Source organism: Natrix helvetica (assembly GCF_964273705.1).
Source record: "Natrix helvetica genome assembly, chromosome: 1".
NCBI classification, from domain to species: domain Eukaryota; kingdom Metazoa; phylum Chordata; class Lepidosauria; order Squamata; family Natricidae; genus Natrix; species Natrix helvetica.
In genome coordinates, this window is record NC_138548.1 from 320,613,040 (window position 1) to 320,630,371 (window position 17,332).

A 17,332-nucleotide genomic window follows, 5' to 3' on the forward strand; every position below is an offset into this window, starting at 1 on the left:
GGTTTGCATGTCTTGAACTGGAAATACTCTTTGCACAGAAAAATATATTTTTTCTGGCACTTGAGATATTCTTCTTTCTTACTATGAACTCGAAATTACATTTGCCTCCTATTTTTGCCTGTGGGACTTCTATAAATTTATCAATTTGAATGCATATAGAAATTCAACAGACATAGCATTTCCCATAAGACAGATGCAGTGCTAAATACATGGAGATCAGTGACGTGCGGTGAGGTTTATGACTGGTGAGGCACTGACACAGTGCTGGGTTTCAAATATTCTTAGACTTGTGGACTTCAACTCCCAGAATTCCACAGCCAGGCATGTTCAGTTCCAATTTAAAGCGACAGCATTTGTTTTTCTCCTTTGCTCCTTCTTTCTTTTTCTTTTTCTTCTCCTTCCCCTCCTTCCTCCCTCTCTCCCTTCCTCCCCCTCTCTCAAACATACACACACACACATACACACACAGAAGTTGGATTGGACTATCTCTCCTACCCCTTCCCTCTCTCACTCACTCTCAAACAAACCCCCCCACACACAAAAGTTGGATTGGACATCTTTTCCAGTGGCTTGAAAGCAGCTCCTCTGCCATCCCCCCCCCCCCCATTCCCCTGCTGCCTTTCCCAAACACCTCCACCATTGCAAATGCAGCCTGCTGTCTGGGTGGGAAATGCCTGGAACACAATAAAGCCCACCCACCACCTCCTGCTGGCAGGCTGGGGTGAGAGGAGAGGCAGAGAAGCCGGAGGGGAGCCGAGCCGAGCCTTCCAAAAGAAAGAGGCTTGGGGGAAGTGTGTGTACTACAGCATGGCTCTTTGCCTGGCTTCCTGCCTCCTCCTGTGGTCTCCTCAGTGCTCACTTGTGCTCTCCCTCCCCAAGTGTAGTTTGATTGCAGGTGGAGCCACGTTGCCTTTTCAAACTTGTAATCAGTGAAGCTGGGCTAGATTTTTATATAGTTTTATCCAGCTGTGTATGTGTGAGAGAGAAATGAATGGGGGCCTGGGGAGGAAGTCACTACACTTGGGGAGGGAGAGCACCAGTGAGGTTAAGCAGAGTCATCCACGGTGAGGCAGCAACTAGCTCAGCTTTTTCCTTTTACTTTTTTTTTCATGATGAGAGTGGTGAGGCTGTGCCTCACTTGCCTCACCTGACTGCACGTCACTGATGGAGATGTGGAAATTATATAATAGTCTGCAGATAAGGAAGGCTGTAAATGGTAACCCCATTACAATTAAGAGGTATGAATTGTATAGGATATATATATATAGGCCTCTTCTGCATGTTTCCAACAATACTAATCTGAGTATGGGTGGGTGGGTGGAATGGGTGGGGGGGAGAGAATGTGTATTTGTGTATGTATATTTGTGTATTTATGTATTCCTCTATTTTCCTTATAGTATTTATCTTGCTGTGTGTTGTATCAACCTATCAGCTTCCTATTTGCTCACAGAACAAATAAATGGGAATAAAAATCATCACCAAGTGCAACAAAACAGGGAATGGCTTTTATACTGTAGAGAATTTTGAGAATTAGAAACTCTGAAAATGCATACGTCCTAGTTTTTTAGCCCTGACAAATAATTCAAACTCCTCCAATTTGCCTATTCGCACTGCAGGGAAACAGATGCTAATGAAGTCAAAAATACTTTTCACAGCCTTTTTCACTTACTAAATTAGTATCACAGACTTTACTTGCCTCATTGAATTTCCTGGAACTCCAGGCATCCTTTGAAAAAATGCCAAAAGGAATGGAAAAATGGAAGGTCCCTCCCCATCCCCATTTTGGGATAATTCATTCAGCAGCATATTCAACAGTTAATATAAATGTTGTCATCAGGCAAGTGCTACCTTTATAGCAATAGTAGCAATAGCACTTAGACTTACGCAATGCTTCACAGGGCTTTACAGCCCTCTCTAAGCGGTTTACAGAGTCAGCATATTTCCCCCAACAATATGGGTCCTGTGATTTTACTGGTCTCAGAAGGATGGAAGGCTGAGTCAATCTTGAGCCTATCAGGATCAAACTGCTGACAGTAGGAAGAGTTAGCCACTGCACCACCACTTTTTATGCAGTACTCTTAACCCTTAATTGCCATTTGAAACAGACAAAAAATAATGGCTTAGAAATTAGGACAATATAATTATGAGCTGCAGGATATTTTCTAGGGCTGCGATGGGGAACTGTTTTTGGCTCGCATGCCATAAGGGGGAGCGCACGGGGGGGTCGTGCGTGGGTGTGCCATACCAATAATGCAACGCATGACCCCCCCCCCCCCCAGTGTGTGTGCATGCATGAGAGGTGCTCCCATTTTTCCATGCTTTTTTCACCCTCCCCAAGCTCCAGCGGCTTTATAGGAGCCTGGGGAGGGCAAAAACAGCCTCCCCCCCCCGGATGCTTCAGGGACCTTCAGGAGGCTTACTTGAAGCCTCCGAAGAGCAAAATATGACCTTACAAGCAAACCAGAAGTCACTTCCGGTTTGCTCGTAGGGTTGGTTTAAGGCCTCTGGAGGCTTCAGGGACGTTCTGCTTGTAGGGTGGTTTTTAGTCCTCTGGAGGCTTCAGGTAAGCCTCCTGAAGGTCCCTTAAGCCTCCGGAGGGCTTAAACCGACCCTACAAGCAAACCAGAAGTGACTTCAGGTTTGCTTGTAGGTTCCTTTTTAGTCCACCGGAGGCTTCAGGGAAGCCTCCTGAAAGTCCCTTAAGCCTCCGGAGGGCTTAAACCGACCCTACGAGCAAACCGGAAGTCAGTTCCCAAACTTCTGGTTTGCCCATAGGGCCATTTTTTTTTTGTGCTCCGGAGGCTTCAGGGAAGCTCCTGAAGCCTTCGGAGGGCCTCCAGGGGGTTGCCTCTTTTCGGCCTCCCAAGGCTCCTATAAAGCCTCTGGAGCTTGGGGAGGGCGAAAAATGTCTTTTAAAAAGGCTGAACTCAGCTGGCTAGTGCACGCATGTGCGCTGGCCAGCTGACAGGGCAACGCCTCACATGTCCTGACAAATGGCTCCGCATGCCATCTGTGGCAGACATGCCTTAGGTTCGCCATCCCGGTTCTAGGGTATACCAAATTAGTATAATGATGAGAAAATCAGAAGAGAATTCAATTAAAATAGCTGCAAACCCCACTCAAAAGCTGCAAAATACTCTATTATAAATACTTTCAAAACATGTTAGAGCAATATTTTTCAACTTTAGCATCTTTCAGATGTATAGATCCTAATTCTAGCTTGGGAATTCTGGGAATTGGAGTCCAAAGCTGTCAAGGTTAAGAAAAACTGCATTAGAGGAAACCATTTCAATGTAAAATGAAGGCAATATGCAGGTTGCCATTCATATATCCATGAAGGGCAGATCAAGAAAAAGCACAAGAAAGCAAAATAATAATAATAATGAAAACTTGGATGAAGGAAATATTTATATTTTAAAAGCAGATGATCAAGGCTAAGTTAGTAGGCAATGGGATATTTTTAGGAGGCGAGGGAGGATTCCCTTCCTTTCATAAAATGATGGTAAACTTGGAAATAAATCGTGTTTATTATTTCATTATGAAATTTGTCTGCTGTAACCAATCATTTCCAGAAATTCAATCTGTCTTGGATATTTATGCCCTTGATTCTCAGAACAAAAGTAATCCAAGAGCCATGGTAAGAGCCACTGCAGGCTAATTCTGCTGTTTGCCAGCTGACTGCAATTTGGCAGTTCAAATCTCACCAGGCTCAAAGTTGACTCATTCTTCCATCCTTCTGAGGTGGGTAAAATGAGGACACAGATTGTTGGGAGCAATATACTGACTCTGTAAACCGCTTAGAGAGGGCTTTAGAGCACTGTGAAGTGGTATATAAGTCTAAGTGCTATTGCTATTGCAACTAGAAACATATGCAGCTTAAAGGGTGCTTTTGACTGAGGCTTTTGACATATAGTCAGGTTTACTGAATCAATGCAACTGAAAATCACAAACTGTTTGTAATTTGTGCTTTATCACATGCTGGTGTCTTTCAGTCTAAAATGCAGTCAACATAGGTTTGCAGCACAATCTAAAATAATGACCATTATTGTGAACTTTCATGCTAATTGGTACTTTCTTTGATAGTTTGTCTGTGGTAGTAAGAGATGTAGACTGCTGGATGTTTGCTAAACGTCAACATAACATGCTACAAAGTAAAACAAGCATTTCCTTTCCACCCCAGAGGTCACATAAAGGTTTTGGTGTCTAATAAGTTCTGTCTGAAGTACATAGCTACCTGACATTTCCATTCTACCTAATCTTGCAATAAATTCTGTCCTCCCGTTTTCCAAAACTATATCTTGTGCAAGAGGCTTTTGACTTTTGACCTAATTTCTAGAATGCTTTAGAACTTTTTTTTTAAAAAAATCATTTTAACAAAATAGCCAAAGCTACAATTGTTGATTTTTGCTATATACTCTATCACTCTGTAACCTCACAGAAGGAGTTTCTTTATGCCTTACTTTGGGATAAAATTATAGCATGGGAAGCTACACTAAAGTTAGATTCAATAGCACCCAGGATGGAGGAATAGTTGGTGAAGGTGATGGAACTTACCGAGATAACTAAACTGACTTCTATAATCAAGGAATGGGCAATATCTAAATTTATTGGTGACTGGAAATATATTATAGGTGTGAAACAGAAAAAAATATGATTGATAGATTTGATGATTAGACAAATTATAGAAAAAAAGAGAACTGTATTGTAACCAAATAGCAAGAGGAAATTTATAATTATACTTATAACTGCTGTAAATATCAAAAACTACTTTTCTGTATCTTTTTTCTTTCCTATTTTTCTTTTACTCTTTTCCTTCTATTGTACTTTTAGATGTCTTATTTTCTTTTACTTTATGTTGGAATTATTATTATTCATTTATATGACAAATGATAGGTAGGTAGGTAGATAGGTAGATAGGTATGTAGATAGATTTGATAGATAGATAAATAGATAGATAGGCAGGCAGGTAGAGACAGACAGACAGGCATAAGCATTTGCTGCAAGGACAGTTATACGCCAATTTGCTGAAGAAACAACATTGTATTATGGATCACAAGGAATCAAAAATGATTGTAGAGAATTATTTGTACTGTTTAGCAATTAAAAATATAAGTGTTCAGATGGAAAAAAATAAAACTTCAAACTACTGAGGATACAGTACAAGTAAGTTCCACATCCACATCTTATCTATTTCACAATAAATGTATGCATAGAAAGCCATATTGCACAATGCACAAAAGTTTGGCAAAAATGCAGGAAAAGATTGCCTAGTATTGTTTATTTATTAGGATATTAATTACAATAGTTATATATATCATCTCCAAAAGAACTTTGGGAACATCAGTTCTATCATACAGAAACTCCATTCATCTTTTAGCCTATGATATCATCTAATGGCATGTTCAAATTTCAACTGATTTGTTTTGCATGTGCCATGTTATCTATCTGTCTATCATCCATCTATCATCGATCATCTATATATCTATCTATGTATCTATCTATGTATCTATCTATGTATCTATCTATCATCTATCCATCTATCTATCTATCTATCTATCTATCTATCGATCGATCGATCGATCGATCTATCGATCTATCGATCGATCTATCTATCGATCGATCGATCTATTTTTCTATCTACCATCATTATACAGCTGCCCATCTCACAAAATATGATTCTGGGCAGCATATAATAAAAATATAAAACAGCAATATTAAAAATCATTCTACAATTAAAACATTAATATTATTATTTAAAGACTAGTGGAGAATATTAGGTGTTATACTGTAACCACCACATCGAATCACCATTTCTGTGAAACATACAAACCTGTTGACACAGCCATGTTTTGAATTTTGGAAGGTTGGCAGAGTTTGTACCAATCACATTGGGGGAGGGGAACTCACTCTCATCCACCGAGTGGGTGTCACAGGCACTATTTATAATTAATTTCTCTAGTTCAGAATACCTCAAACTTGGATATATAATATAAATGCCATATCCTCTTGGGCATACTTAATGGATGATGGAGGATCACATAACATTTATAAGTCCAGTAGTAAATTAGGCTCTTTTTACTTTTTACTTTTTTACTTTTATTTGAGCTTATAGACCACCCCCTCTCCCAAAAGGGACTCGGGGAGGTGTACAGTCCATACAGAAAATACATCACATGAATAATTAAATAATTAAATAGTTAAATTGTTAAATAGATAGATATGGAGGAGGTTAAAAAGAACTGTATGTCTAAGTAAAGTATCTAAAATATAGTTTTAAAAAACCCCTAAAAAATCCCATAAGTTAAATTTAAAAACAGTTCCCCTAAAATACCAGTTAAAAAATATATCTGCCAGGAGGTAGAAGTTATGCATGTGCCAGGCCAGCTAATTGGAACAGGTGAGTCTTCAATTTTTGTCAGAAGAACTGAATAAACAGCTCTTTGGACAGTTTGAGCTTTCTGAGTTGGTGCTGAAAGAACATTCTTTGTTGTGCCTTTTTGATGACATTTTTAATGTTAGGTGTCTATTTTAAGTCTTAAGATATGATAGACCCTAGATATTTGAAGGTCTCTATTGTTGAAACTGTTTTGTCTAGTATTGCAACATACTGTGACAAACTGTGTTGCCTAGTATTGTAAGAGGTGGTAGTAGAGTAGAGCAGAGTAGAGTAGAGTGTAGTGTAGTGTAGTGTAGTGTAGAGTAGAGTGTATATAACACAGACCTTTCCAGAAATCTGTGCCTTTTTTTTACTCATCATTTTTTTTGTCATCATTTATGAGAATGATGATATATCAGTATAGATCTACATAAAAAGCTCTTCCATTTTAGCTGTGGAATATTTGATTTATAAGCAGTAATAGCCAATACAATCACATCTCTTACCTGAAGCTGTTGTCTGAGACCATATTGCTATTCCAGATTTCCTTGACTGTGTCCCCAATTTTTCATTTACAGAATTGATTTTCCTAGCGCAAACCTTTTCCTTTATCTGTTTTGTTTTCTTACCTTTCTACAGTTATGAAAAAAGAAGGAAAAAAATACTGACTACAGTAAGGATTACACTAGTAATATGATAAGTCTTCAGGTATCACATGTTTGCATTTCTGTGAAAATCAGTTTTGCTTGGACACATTAAAGTCATAAAATGTATTTGTTTCTACTTAGAAAATTAATTACACTAAGGGACTGCAAAGGAGTTTTTTGGTGGGGAGTAAGAATATGATCCTCTTTTTATTAAATTAAGAGACATGCAAAGTCTACAATTATGGCTACTTGATGAGCAGAATATGTGATGATCAGTGCACTGTAGATAGAATATTATATAGTACAAATGTGACATAAGGAAAGTGGGTGTGTTACAATACATAATTTAGAAATGTAAGTGTGAGATGAGAAGGAAGCTTTTTCACTAAGCCAAGTATCAGGTTCTATTTTCAGGTACTATACACAAAGTTAAGTAGAGTCAGCTATGCGGTCAAAATTTGGATACATATGCATATTTCTAGTGATTAAGACTTAGAGCAGTCGGGGTCTGGATGGGGGACAACAGACTCAAACTCAACCCCTCCAAGACTGAGTGGCTGTGGTTACCGGCACCTCAGTTCAGCCAGCTGACTCCATCGCTGGCCATAGGGGGCGAACAATTGATCCCCGTGGAACGGGCGTGCAATTTGGGCGTCCTCCTAGATGCCTGGCTGTCAATGGACGATCATGTGGCAGCCATGGCAAGGGGGGCGTTCCACCAGGTTCGCCTGGTGTGCCAATTGCGCCCCCTACTGGACCGGGATGCCCTACGCATGGTCACTCACGCACTGGTGACGTCTCGCCTGGACTACTGCAATGCTCTCTACATGGGGCTTCCCTTGAGTCTGTCAACTTCACCTCTATAACTGTCTGGTTTGGCCCCTCACATCCTGGAAATAAATTATTTCAACTTCTATCCTCAAAACAATGCTATAGGGCATTGCACACCAGAACAACTAGACGCAAGGTCAGTTTTTCCTGAATGCCATCACTCTGCTAAACAACTAATTCCCACAACACTTTCAAACTATTTACTAAGACTGTATTACTATTCTTCTTCTCATCCTTCCTATTACCTATCTTTCTCACTTATGACTATAACCATTTTGCTTGTATTTTTATGCTTTATATTGTTCTGTTTGTTTCCTAGTATGATTTGATTGCTTATTAGTAACCTATGACTATCACTAAGTGTTGTATCTTATGATACTTGATGAATGTATTTTTCCTTTTTTTTTTCCTTTTATGTACACTGAGAGCTTATGCATCAAAGACAAATTCCTTGTGTGTCCAATCACACTTGGCCAATAAAAGATTCTATTTTATTATATTGGACTTTTCAATTCCAGGTTAGAGTCTGAGAAATTGTCATGCTTTCAAAGAGATGACTTGATGATTGCCCACTGTATGACTTGCGCAGAATGAATGACCAACTCCACTTCTTTGGAAAGTACATGGAAGCTTTCACTATAATGTTTGTTCTAGTGCAACTCATTTACCTATGCCACATATTTTTAAAAGGGATCATAACAAATGTGTATGTGTATCTCCAAGAATGGCTGATAGGTACCATATTTTTCAGACTATAAGATGCACCAAAGTATAATACGCACCAAGATTTTGAAGAGGTAAACAAGAAAAAAAGTTTTTGTCCTTCCCAGCCTGTGGGCCAGAGGGTTTGGGAGGTCTTCAGAGTGCTCCTGGGTGCTGGAGAGAACAAAAATGGCACTCCTGGTGGTTTGGGAAGCCAAAAATGAGCCCATTTTTCACAAAAATGGGGTGTGCAGAGGGTTTGGGAACCCTGCAGAGTGCTCTAGAGGGCTGGGGAGGGCAGAAATGCCCCATTTTGCAAAAAAGTGGACCATTTCTTGCCTCCAAAACCCCACACACATCATTTTTGCCCTCCTGAGCCCCTAGGAGCATTCTGCAGGCCTCCCAAACCCTCTTATGCCTGTTTTTGTGAAAAACAAGTCTATTTTTTGCAAAAATGGAACAGGTGGGGCAGGGTTTCCAGAGGCCAAAAATGGCTGTATTCAGTGTATAAGACACACCAACATTTCCAACCTCTTTTAGGGGGGAAAAGTGTCTCTTATACTCCGAAAAGTATAGTATATTTTATGTCACATTGAGCAATGTTAACTCCTGTTCAACATCAGATCTCACAATTATTATAAAGGCCTACAGATAGATAGTATCATTATATCCAAGCCTTGGAGTAGAGCCTTGAGATTACATAAGAGTTCCTTGCTTAGATAATGTGGTGGGAAAGGCACCAAAATCTTGTTTGAAACTTCCTTTGCTCCTTTCTTCAGCTAAATTCCAAACTATGACATAACATATGGCAATACTGTTATTAAAAACCATTGTCTTTCTTGCCCACCTTATCTGCTTGTCCTGTATCCAACACAACATTCAGCTACTCCAAGGGTGGTGCTACATGTCACCTTTTCCCTCCTGGCAATTTCTTTTCATTTCTCTCTGAAATGTAAAGACACAGCAGAAAGAAAAGCATGAAGGCTCCAGAGCACAGTGTGATGTGTACTGACAGTACAGTAAACCCTGGGTGGGGCTGGTGCATGTGTTATATGTACTGTCTGTTATGGTTGTGATTTTCTTAAAAGTTCTGCATCAGTTTTTGGATATCCAATTGAATTTGGATGCTTGAATTATCCAGAAACAAAACTGAACCACAAATTATTGATGATGCATATCCTTACGATATACCCAAACTGCAGAGATCCTGTAATTGATATTTTATTTGAATAGTGTTCTCAAGTCTAGTTAGAAAGTTATACCAATAGCAATAGCACTTAGACTTATTTACCACTTCACCGTGCTTTTACCCACCTCGGAAGGATGGAAAGCTGAGTCAACTTTGAGCCTCGTTAAATTTGAACTGCCAAATGCAGTCAGCTGGCAGTAGTAGCCTGCAATAGTGCACTCTAACCTCTGTGCCACTACAGCTCTTAAAGTTATAGCTCCAAGCAAAAGTTACATTTGAGCAGTTTTCTTTAACTGTTTTCATATTTACCTAAACCAGTGGTGGGCAACCTTTTTTTTCAACTGAGCCAAATCTCGCCAAAACCACGATTGAAATTTATTTTGAGAGCCACATTTTTAAAACCGAAAATACATAGGATGGTACACTGCTTTTAGTTTCAATAAACTCTGGCATTTGAAGCACGCAAGTCTTAAAGCTGTCAAGTTGCAAGACCCTTGCACCCCTAACCCTTTAGAAAAAAAACCCAGGGTCTTCAAACCTGACAGCTTGAAGACTTGTGGACTTCAACTCCCAGAATTCTGAGAATTGAAGTCCACCAAGGGCATCAATCATATTAGCCCAGGGATCTGCAAAATTGGCTCTTAAGACTGGTGGACTTCAACTCCCAGAATTCTGAGAATTGAAGTCCACCAGTCTTAAAACAGCCAATTGTTACCTCTTAAAACTCCCCCATTGGTGGAGCCCCAAGAAGCGAGGAGGCAGAAAAAGAAACGGAGGCTAAGGAGCTTCCCCCCGCCCCCTCCCAGCAAAAATCTAACAGGGGAGCCGGGCGGGCAGTAGCAAATTAGCCGATCACGCATGCAGCGTGATCGGCTAATTTGCTACTGCCCGCCCAGCTCCCTGGTTAGATTTTTGCTGGGAGGGGGCGGGGGGAAGCTCCTTAGCCTCCGTTTCTTTTTCTGCCTCCTTGCTTCTCATCCCCGCCCGACTTCAGGATCCTCCCTAATCATTGTGGGTCGAAAAGAAAAAAGGGAAAGGGGCGCTTGTTTTGAAGTGCCCAAGAGGAGGAAGGGGAGCGGGCGCCCGGCACACAGAAGAGCTGCATTAAAATGTGTAAAGAGCCACATGTGGCTCGCGAGCCGCAGCTTGCCGACCACTGCCCTATACCATTGATTCCAAAAGCCTAAAGAAAAATTAAGCCCATTTAAAGCTCTTTCCTTGTTTTTCCTCATCTATTTGTCCCATACACTGAAAGATTCAGTTGTTCTCTAGTACCTGTGCTCCATTTCATCTTTTCCTTCCTGGCAATTATTTCTCATTGTTCTTTCAAATGTGGCAACATAGTACGGAAAGGAGCATAGAGTTTTAAGAGTGAGAGTGTGAAGTATAATGACAAGACATCAACCTCCAATTATAGTAATGGGCACCTGATTTCTAAAATATTCATAATCTCTCAGAGCAATCCAGACAACATTTTCTGTTCCAACATGTCATTGCTGTACCAAAGTAATCTGGAATTCAGAGCTCACTCTCAGCATCTTTTGCACAAAAATTTCCCAGGAACAGGAAATTGATCTGCTTGACCTGAAGCCACCTTATCTAATATCCGGAATGCTGGGACCATTGTAAAACTGTTTCATTTTTACATGGGAAGAACAGGAAACTGGAAGAAGAGCTGTCTTTGCTTTTGTGTTCCGTATGAGATTAGCTCGTTGCAATCTGAACCCAACAGGTTTTCGTCAAACAGCTGCATTCATGGGAGGACACGAAAGATGATGTTACCTGCAGCATTGTATAAATGTGTCCCTTTTGAAGATGCATGCAACATCAATGCATGAAGAAGAAGGATTTGGTTTATATCACACAGCTGCAATTGCCACCTTGACTGCTCTCTCTCTCCCCCCCCTCTCTCTCACACACACACATGCACACTTCTAAGATCCTTTGCTTATTCCATACTGGCAATTTGCAGGGCTAATTAGTATGTATGTGTGAATGTGGCTGATTCATTTGTAGTTCAGTAAGTAGTGCACAGGAGATCTTTTAGAATATTTATGATTGGGCTTGAGACTGAATGCTCACTTTGGTCTTGAGAGGAAACATCTCCATACCAGAAAAAGTGGCCAGAGTCTTGGAACAGATTTGGCTGTGTTCTCAAGGCATCTCAACTCCTCAAACACCACTGACCAGTATGGCATTATTAATAAATGCTCTTTTAAATCCCTATGGTTGTCCTGGTCAGATACTAGTTAAGCAATTAATATACTGTATGTGAGACCCTCCTGAGAGTTGGTGGCACATAATCAATCCATCAATCATTGGGTGAGATCAACCACACAGACTCTAGTTCTGTTTTGCATGCCTAGCCTAAATAATCTGCCCAGGGCTGTTGGCTTAAGGAAGATAACTTCTGCTAGGATCAATGCAAAATCCTCAAATTATTTTTTCCAAATATTGCTTGTGTAATGGCCCGAGTCCAGCCAAGGTATTTTCCAGACAAAACATGCACAAACATACCAACAGATCCTGAAGCCCAGAGACCAAGCAGCAAAGGGAAGAACTTTCAAGCCCTTCTCTCTGTTGCTTTAGGGAAGGTCTCCAAACTTGATAGCTTGACTTGTGGACTTCAACTCCCAAATTCCCAAGAATTTGGCTGGGGAATTCTGGGAGTTGAAGTCCACAAGTCTTAAAGTTGGCAAGTTTGGAAACCCTTATTTTAAGGCACCAAGAAGAGTGCAAAGATCTGAGGGATGGCAAGGCTGCCCTCTCTCTTCCTCTATAGAGCTAAGACCCCTCTCCTTCGCAACGGGAGGCCTCTCCGGGTCGCCGCCCTGGCCAGAACAGCTGTTCGGGAGCGAGGTCAGGAAGGAAAAGTGATGAGAAAGCAAGTGAGACTTAACGGAGGAGCCAGACGGATTCAGCACCCCGGAGGTGGACAGCGCCCCACCGTCGGAGCTCAGCTATGGAGCGCAGGTTACAAGTGGCTGCCTTTCCTTGCCCGCCCAAAGCGCTCTCATTTTTCTGCTCCTCAAAGGGCTCCAAGCCAGACTCTCGCTCTCCGCCTAGCGTGAAGCAATTTCAGCGCACGCTGGCAATCTTCCCCCAAAATCCCCCACTCTCAGTTCCGACGCTGGGCTCTGTGAGTGTCAGAAAGCTTCTGGGACGGGACGGGGTGAGAGGGAAGGGGGGGGGGGTGCAATTCAAAATGAAAAGTCGCCTCGCTTAAAACACAGGCTTCGAAACAGCTGATTTGGAAGAAATGGCACTGAATCCAGTTGGACAACTGTTCGAACCGCTTATTATTTCTAAGTATGGGGCAGCGTAATTTTCATCTCAGACCACGACGCAGACTGGAGTCTCCAGGGGGGGGGGGCACCCTTCCTTTGGCCATTGCTTTGATGCAATTGCGGAATCTTAGCACCCCGAGGGAGAAATTTGGTTTGGTAAGCGAGGCACGGGCTCTCGGCCGCGATAATAAGACAAGCCACGTGGAATAAAGGTTTTGTAGCACCATCTATCCCACACCCTGCAACCCACGCCCTGCTCCTCCCAGTTCGCTCCAGTTCGAGGGAGGCGTTACAGGCAGCGAAAAAAAACCGATTCTTCCCGGATTCAAGCATTTTATTGAAGCAACTTGCTAAACTGCTACGTTGCCAGAGAAACAGATCAAGCTCGGGAAGCATCGAACTGAAGGGGTTTGGATTTCCATTAGAAGACTCACCACCGCTAACAAAGTGCCTTATTAGATAAGACACTTTGAATGGGCTAATTGCTCTCCCGGTCGCTCTAGCCATATTTTTTTCTCTGTGCACTGAGCGCTCTGCTGGTTAACCAATCTGCACGCCCCTTGAGGAAGTGTCCCAGCACACGTCTCTGGCGAAATTCTCCTAAAGTTTACTTAATATTCACTCCCCACTCCTTCAAATGCTTTCAGAGAAGTTAAGGAGAAAAAGCCACGCCATTATCGTAAAAGAACGGCCGAATTCAGTTCTTCCGAAGCCCTTGGAGCAATTGAGCATGGTAACCCCCTAGAAGGCGGCTGTTCCCTAGAAACTGCGGTAAAAGAGCACGGCAGTTTGCTTGCCTGCTCGGTGGTAAGAAGGAAGATCTACGGTAGAGTCGCTGTCGTAGTCTTTACCAAGTGCTCATTCTAGCCGAACGCGAACAACACTGCGACCATCCCTTCGAATCTTTTCACCCCAGTAACTCCTTTACGCGCGAACGCCACGATTCCTATGGCTTTCGAAGGAGGCAGGTTCGAAAAAATTGCTCGCCTTTTGGCAGGGATAGCGCACGCGAAAGGGAAAGCCAGTAAAAGCGAAATCGGGAAGGTAGGTCGACGAGCAAAAACTACCTGGAGATAAAAGCGTGGGCCCGAAAGCAAACGGAAGACTGGCACTTCAGGCGGGTAGCCTGGGGATCCACTGCATTCCCTGCACCCTGAAGGAGTTGGTGCTGCTTTCAGAGTACGGCAAGGTCAAATGGGGAGGGGGCTTAGACAACCTTTCCCAACCACCCAGTCAGTGAAATGCGAGCGGAGAACGCTCCCGCGCACGCTCGATTTATTTTTCTCTCTTCGGCGGTACAATCGCGCCTCCATCCAAGCCACGGGTCTCCCACCCGGCGCTCGGCTCTCGCCGACCACCTGCTGCTGGAGCTGCCGCCCGAGCACGCGTCCTACCTGGAAGAGCCTGAGGATGTTGGCCACCATAATGGAGACGGAGCTGGCCGAGGCGCCGATGACTCCCAGCACCTTCTCGGGTTTGACGAAGACGGGCGGCTCGCCGTTGGTGCAGCGCACGTCGGAGGTGTCCTTCTGGATGAGCGCCTGGACGAAGGTGAGCGACTGTTCCAGCGCGTAGGTGTCCCGGGAGCAGGTGTCCAAGATGCGGGCGCCCAGGGTGACGTTGGGCAGCAGCTCGGGGTCGCTGTTGATCTGGTCCAGGGCGTAGAGCATGGCCTCCAGGCGGTGGACGCCGTCCTGCTGCTGGATGTCCCCGCAAGGCGCGCCGCTGGGCCCCCGGGCGTGGACCGGGAAGAGGCCGCCCAAGGTGATGTCCCCCTCCAGGCGGATGGAGTGCGGCGCGTACATCTCCTGGCCCCGCGCCCCTGCCCAGCACAGCCACTCCAGCAGCAGGCACCACCAGCAGGGCAACTTCGGCAAAGTCGGCGGCTGCACCCCGCGGAGCCCCGGTCCGAGCATGATGCACGGCGAGAGCGGAGAAGGCGGCTGAGCCGGCGGAGGAGGGCGCCAAGGAGCCGACTGGGCTGGGCAGGGTTGGGCTGGGCGGAGCTGGGTTGGGTGGAGAGAAGCGCCCGATCTGGCGGGGTCCCTCTGCGTCCCCCTCCCTCTGCGATCGGCGAGGATTCCCCCGGGGGCGGAGAGCGGCCAGGCGGGGAAGAGAGTCGAGTCTAGTCCGGCGCCTGCTGCCGTCGGCGTTCTGCTCGCCCGCGCTGCCTTTCCTGCCGCAGCTCAGCACTGGGCGAAGAGGAGGCTCAGCTGTCGCTTTAAAAGCTTGCTCGGCTCCTCTCCGCCTCCTGCTCTCGTGCTTTGCCCACCTCCTTCGCGCTCGCCCTCCTCTCCCCACCCAAGCCTTGCCTGCCTGCCTCCCGCGCATCATTACGCAGAGCTGCGGGCCGAGGTAACCGACGCTCGGCGAGGGAAGCCAAGGCGAGGCACAGCGGTGGCGGAAGGGAAGCTTCAGGGGCTCCTGGTAGCAGGGGATGGACGGCACTCCGGAGGCAGGCAGCAAGCCTCTGTCCCCGAGCGGATTTGGATCGGTGTTTTGCTGCTACGCTTACCCACCTGTTACCCTTCTAAATGTATTTATGTTTTATATTGTATAATCGTCTTCAAAGAGGATCATCTCTCCGTTGTGTCCCAAATTCTAATTTCCTTGGAAGGGATTGTGAATATGGGACAGCCTAAGTGATCATCGAGCCACTGGGATCTTAAATTCTGTACAGCTAGGCGACCTCTGATAAATTCCTTTCTTATTAAAGATTGATTGTTTTCAGTCTCCTGTAATCATCATTTTGTAATTCCCAGTCATCAGATCATCTCGTTAATTCTGGGTAATATTGTTTCATCCAGCTATGTGGTATATAACTGGAAAGGCTCCAAAAATTAGGAGGAGTTACAGTAATGCAGAAACGGAATTATGTCATTTCTGAGTTGCCTCTTCGAAGAAACTGTCCTTCAGTTGGGATGAAGAAACTAAATACCTGACCCAGAGTCATATTTCAGCACGTTGGGCTGCTATGCCTTTTCCTTCTGTGAATGGATCTAATATCCTTCCAGCTTGGTCTTTTTATTTGATTTAACATTTTAATCTTGTTTTATCTTCTTTATGATATGTTGGATTGTGCGGATTTCTAATGCACAGTTGAGACATACAATTGGAAAAGGAGGCTTTCCAGGTTTATAAATCCATTTATCTATTTTATGAACAGGAAGGATAAGATTTGTTTGCCATGATATTATGAACTGTTCGTTAAAGTAGCTTACAAAGCAAACTATGCATGGATTATGGGATGCAAAACTATATTAGGAAAGGCTGGAATCAGGAATGTGAAAGGTTGCTGGCAACCAGCAGTTTCTGTAATAAAATGAGATATGCAATACAGGGCTTGGAATATGGGAAGGTTCGTTGTATGAGATGGGTCCAGAACCTGGGGCTAAATGGAACACCGAGTGTACATTTAACATTCAATAATAGTAAAGGTAAAGGTTCCCCTCGCATATATGTGCTAGTCGTTCCTGACTCTAGGGGGTGGTTCTCATCTCTGTTTCAAAGCCAAAGAGCCAGTGCTGTCCGAAGACATTTTCCAGGGTCATGTGGCCAGCATCACTCAATGCTGAAGGCGCACAAAATGCTGTTACCTTCCCAACAAAGGTGGCCCCTATTTTTCTACTTGCAATTTTACATGCTTTCGAACTGCTAGGTTGGCAGAAGCTGTGACAAGTAATGGGAGCTCACTCCGTTATGCGGCGCTAGGGATTCGAACTGCTAAACTGCCAACCTTTCTGATCGACAAGCCACTGAGTCATCATATCTCTTACTAGCATTCAATAGCCCAGTCTAATTTTCAGTCAATTTCCAAGGTCTCCAAAAATTTGCTACATATTTCACCATAAACACTCTGGCATGGTTGGGCACATTCCCTCATCAACTGTTTTTACCTACCAGAAATTAAACTTAAAATCTTGTACTGGTCTTTTCTGGGCAATAGAGCTGTAGTGGCACAGTGGTCAGAATGCAATACTGCAGGCTACTTCTGCTGACTGCTGACTGCCAGCATTCGAATCTCACCAGGGTCAAGGTTGACTCAGCCTTCCATTCTTCCAAGGTCAGGTAAAATGAGAACCCAGATTGTTGGGGACAATATGCTGACTCTGTAAATCACTTAGAGAGGGCTGTAAAAGCACTGTGAAGCGGTATGTAAGTGTAAATGTTATTGCTGTAAGCCAGGGGTGTCAAACTCGATTTCATTGAGGCCCGCATCAGGGTTTTGTTTGTCCTTGGGGGGTCAGGATGGGTGTGGCCAGGGTGGGCATGACCAGCTCAACATAACTTGGGGGTGCCT

General features: G+C 43.8%; 1 protein-coding gene across 2 annotated transcripts in view; it reads right to left on the reverse strand.

Moving 5' to 3' along the window:
• The window catches only part of GRM7 (glutamate metabotropic receptor 7), a 562,205-nt gene extending 546,490 nt beyond the window's left edge, over positions 1-15,715 (reverse strand). For both annotated transcript variants that reach the window (XM_081966278.1, XM_081966277.1), the window contains exon 1: positions 14,427-15,715. In XM_081966278.1, the coding sequence (XP_081822404.1) occupies positions 14,427-14,948 (522 nt within the window). In that variant the 5' untranslated portion in view covers positions 14,949-15,715. The remainder of the gene's footprint in view (positions 1-14,426) is intronic.
• Positions 15,716-17,332: the final 1,617 nt, after the last annotated feature.